Raw genomic sequence first — 3,226 nt, 5'->3', positions numbered from 1 at the left:
CAACCACCATAGTTCTCGTTTCGTTTTCTAGGCAATTACGCGTGCTTGAAAACAAACGTAACTACGTAAGATCCAATTCCAGATATCCGTCATAATTTTAATATAACTGCCCAAAACATGACTTACAACTATGAAGTCAAATTTGAGTCCAAGATGACATCATGACTTGGAAGTTGGATCTCTGAACACTGAAGTCGAATTTGAGTCCGATGACAACATAACTATCAGAAAACTCCGGGAAATTTTCCCCCGCGAGCGAAAACCACTGGGTAGATCTGGCTTGATATACATCCAACGGCTAACAGATGCGATTTCACATGCGCGTGTAACAGTATGCCAGTTTTGTAACCCCGGAAATCCCGATAGACAACAATTATAATTTCATTAGAACTCTTTTAATCAGCAGAAGAAACTACAAAAATAAATCGCAAGGATTTCAATCAGCTAGGTTTACATATATTGTTAGTTAAAGAAGATAAATCCAAATATTTTTTTTTGAAGAAAAAACAAGATATGGATTACTCAAACTCAGGTACAGCTAATCATGATACGAGGAGGATAAGTCAGAGCAATTTTTTTCACTTACCAGATGACGATGAATATAATTGTATCATGAATATTGATCATGACCCACAACAACAAGATCAGGTACCTATATATTTATTAATTTTTCTTATTACTTCGTCCGCTGTTTATTACCCAAATAGAATGAATATATGAACTAACAATGTAATAACGAGAACAAGCTTGTAGGGAGACTGATTGTCACCACTCCTTATTACATTACAAATCAACACACATTAGGGTTGATGACGACTTCTCTTCTTTTCTTTTGATTGGTATTGAGCTAGGTAAAGCATCCCAGCAGATGAAATACACCTTAGGAAGCAATTTGGGTTGAATCATGCACTTTGCAGATGAAAACATAGGTGTTTCGTATATCACATGTCATATAGATCACCTGCATGACTTAAAAACAACGCTGAAACTGTATATATCTTCTTCCTCGAGTTCCCCAATTTCAAGTCATGTTTTAACATCAGAAAATCGATGCTTTTTCAGCTGGGCTGCCACTGTCCTTGAGCAAATAAACAGTAGACTTGTCTTTTTATACGTTTTTCTTCTTCGTGTACCGGACTAAAACAGTAGCATGATTATTGGACTATAAGACTTCTCGTCGCATACTGATAGTTTGTTTTAGTCTGTCTGGAAGATCATAGTTAATTTAACTGGTGTTGAATTGTCATTACGCTAATCTCTTTGGGTGTTTGTGTATTGAAAAAGGTTAACTTTGGAGAACCAAGTTCAGTACTTGGTTTAACACTGAGAAAAACTCCATCGTTCCTGGAACGGATTGACCAGTTATCTCAATGGACTAACAACAATTCATGTGACTCGCTTTATCATAATGAAAGAATGTCCAGCAGCTCTTCGGTACAACCGATGCCGTGTCAGAAAATGAAAGCTTCAAATTTTAATGCTACGTTGCTTAGAATTGGCTCTTGGGTGGTATATATTTATTTTGATTCAGTCATATGTTATCTTTGCGCCAACTTTCATATGATTGAAGTTTTTAAGTATTTGAATTTTGTTTCCACAGAGGGTAGCTAAATATGAAGGAGATTTGGTTGCCAAATGTTACTATGCTAGGAAAAGACTAGTATGGGAGGTTTTGGAAGGCGGTCTAAAGAGTAAAATCGAGATTAAATGGTCGGATATATCAGCGATAAAAGCTGTTTTCCATGAAAACTATCCAGGGGTACTTGAGCTAGAGGTAATATTCTTAACTGGAGGAGTGCTGCTAATTTATTTATTTTCATTAAAATTAAATAATTCCAAATCATAATATGAATCTTCGTACTATTGACGTAATATTTGATTATTTTTTCAGTTGTACAATCCTCCCTTGTACCAAAGGGAAATAAATCCAGTCGCAGGAAAACATACTCGATGGACAAACTCACATGATTTTACAGGCGGACATGCAACAAACTTCAGGTAAGAAAGACAAAGACTTTAATGCCTCTGATTATGCATCTGAGAAGACATGCAGGAGCAAGGGTAAATCCTGCACTACAACTGCATGCATGTTATGTTTTCTTCCTACGTTGTACCACTGTTTTATGTGTAACACCTTATTTATTATTTTTAGGAGGCATTGTCTTGAGTTTCCAGAAGGAACCCTTGAAAAGCACTATCAGAAAATCCTTCAGTGTGATAGTCGGTTGAATATGTTGAGCCGAAATCCTTTTCCTTCTTCAAACTCAGCTCTCTTTATGTATAGTCAAAATACTTACCCAGATTTTAGTGGAAATCAATCAACCATGACGCAATATCCTCCTCCGTTAGACTTTCGAAGACCTATTCCATATCCTCATTGGCAAGATAACAATCTCCATTCAATAGCAACCAGACCACCGGTTTCCAGAAATCAAATGTCACGAACGCCTCAAGGTACATATGGATCAAGCATTTTTTCTCACTCTCTGACTGTTGTCACTCCCATCATTTAATTGTTCGTCTTGTTTTCTCAAATTTCAGGCATGAGTGTCCAACTTATGGATCAAGGTTTTCGAAACTTAGGAGTTCAACAACCGATGCATATGGCTTCATATTTAGATCAAAGGACAACACATGAAAATGTGTATAACAGGCCAGGAGCTGGAGGAAATCAAGTTCAGGATCCTTCTTATTTTTGTCATACGAACCAACCTTATATCCTGCATCAACATGATTCGTCCTCAGAAATTTCAAATGAACCAGCCGGGTCGAATGAAGTTGTCCGCATTGTTAACCATTTGTTGTCTGATGAGCAACCTGCAACAACTGTGGATCCCCTCAATGAGCACCCAACTTTATTAGCAAGAATAAGGTCTTGGAGTGATTGCCTCAGTTGTTTAGATTTCACACATGGGGATGCTTACAGTTCTATGGAGCCAGCTTATGCCGAAGAACCAGAATTTATGGTCCAGCCAACTCTTCCTATAAACTTTGAACTCCCTACTGAAGGTATACAATATCCTACTAACTCTGTAAACCAAAATTGAAGATGTGTGGACTTGCAGATTTTGTTTTCGGGAGAACAACTTGCTCTTGGATAAATGTGAAGCTTGTGGAAAATGGAGAGGACTACCCAAACTTCCAATCTTGGAAACTAGGACTTAGGAGTTGCTTATTAGGTACCCTGTACAGACCAAAGAAAATTCAAGCAGATATAGATATTTAG

At 37.4% G+C, this 3,226-nt stretch overlaps 1 protein-coding gene across 1 annotated transcript; it reads left to right on the top strand.

The window, feature by feature from the left end:
* The first annotated feature begins 513 nt into the window (after positions 1-513).
* LOC113291767 lies at positions 514-3,226 on the top strand. The gene is made up of 7 exons (XM_026541263.1): positions 514-648; positions 1,285-1,509; positions 1,601-1,774; positions 1,892-1,998; positions 2,153-2,454; positions 2,542-3,009; positions 3,066-3,226. The coding sequence occupies exons 1-7, from the start codon at positions 514-516 to the stop codon at positions 3,224-3,226; spliced, it is 1,572 nt and encodes a 523-aa protein (XP_026397048.1).

This window comes from Papaver somniferum, chromosome 6 (assembly GCF_003573695.1).
Source record: "Papaver somniferum cultivar HN1 chromosome 6, ASM357369v1, whole genome shotgun sequence".
Lineage (NCBI taxonomy): Eukaryota > Viridiplantae > Streptophyta > Magnoliopsida > Ranunculales > Papaveraceae > Papaver > Papaver somniferum.
The sequence above is the reverse complement of the archived record's forward strand: the minus strand, read 5'-3'. Positions and strand labels throughout refer to the sequence as shown.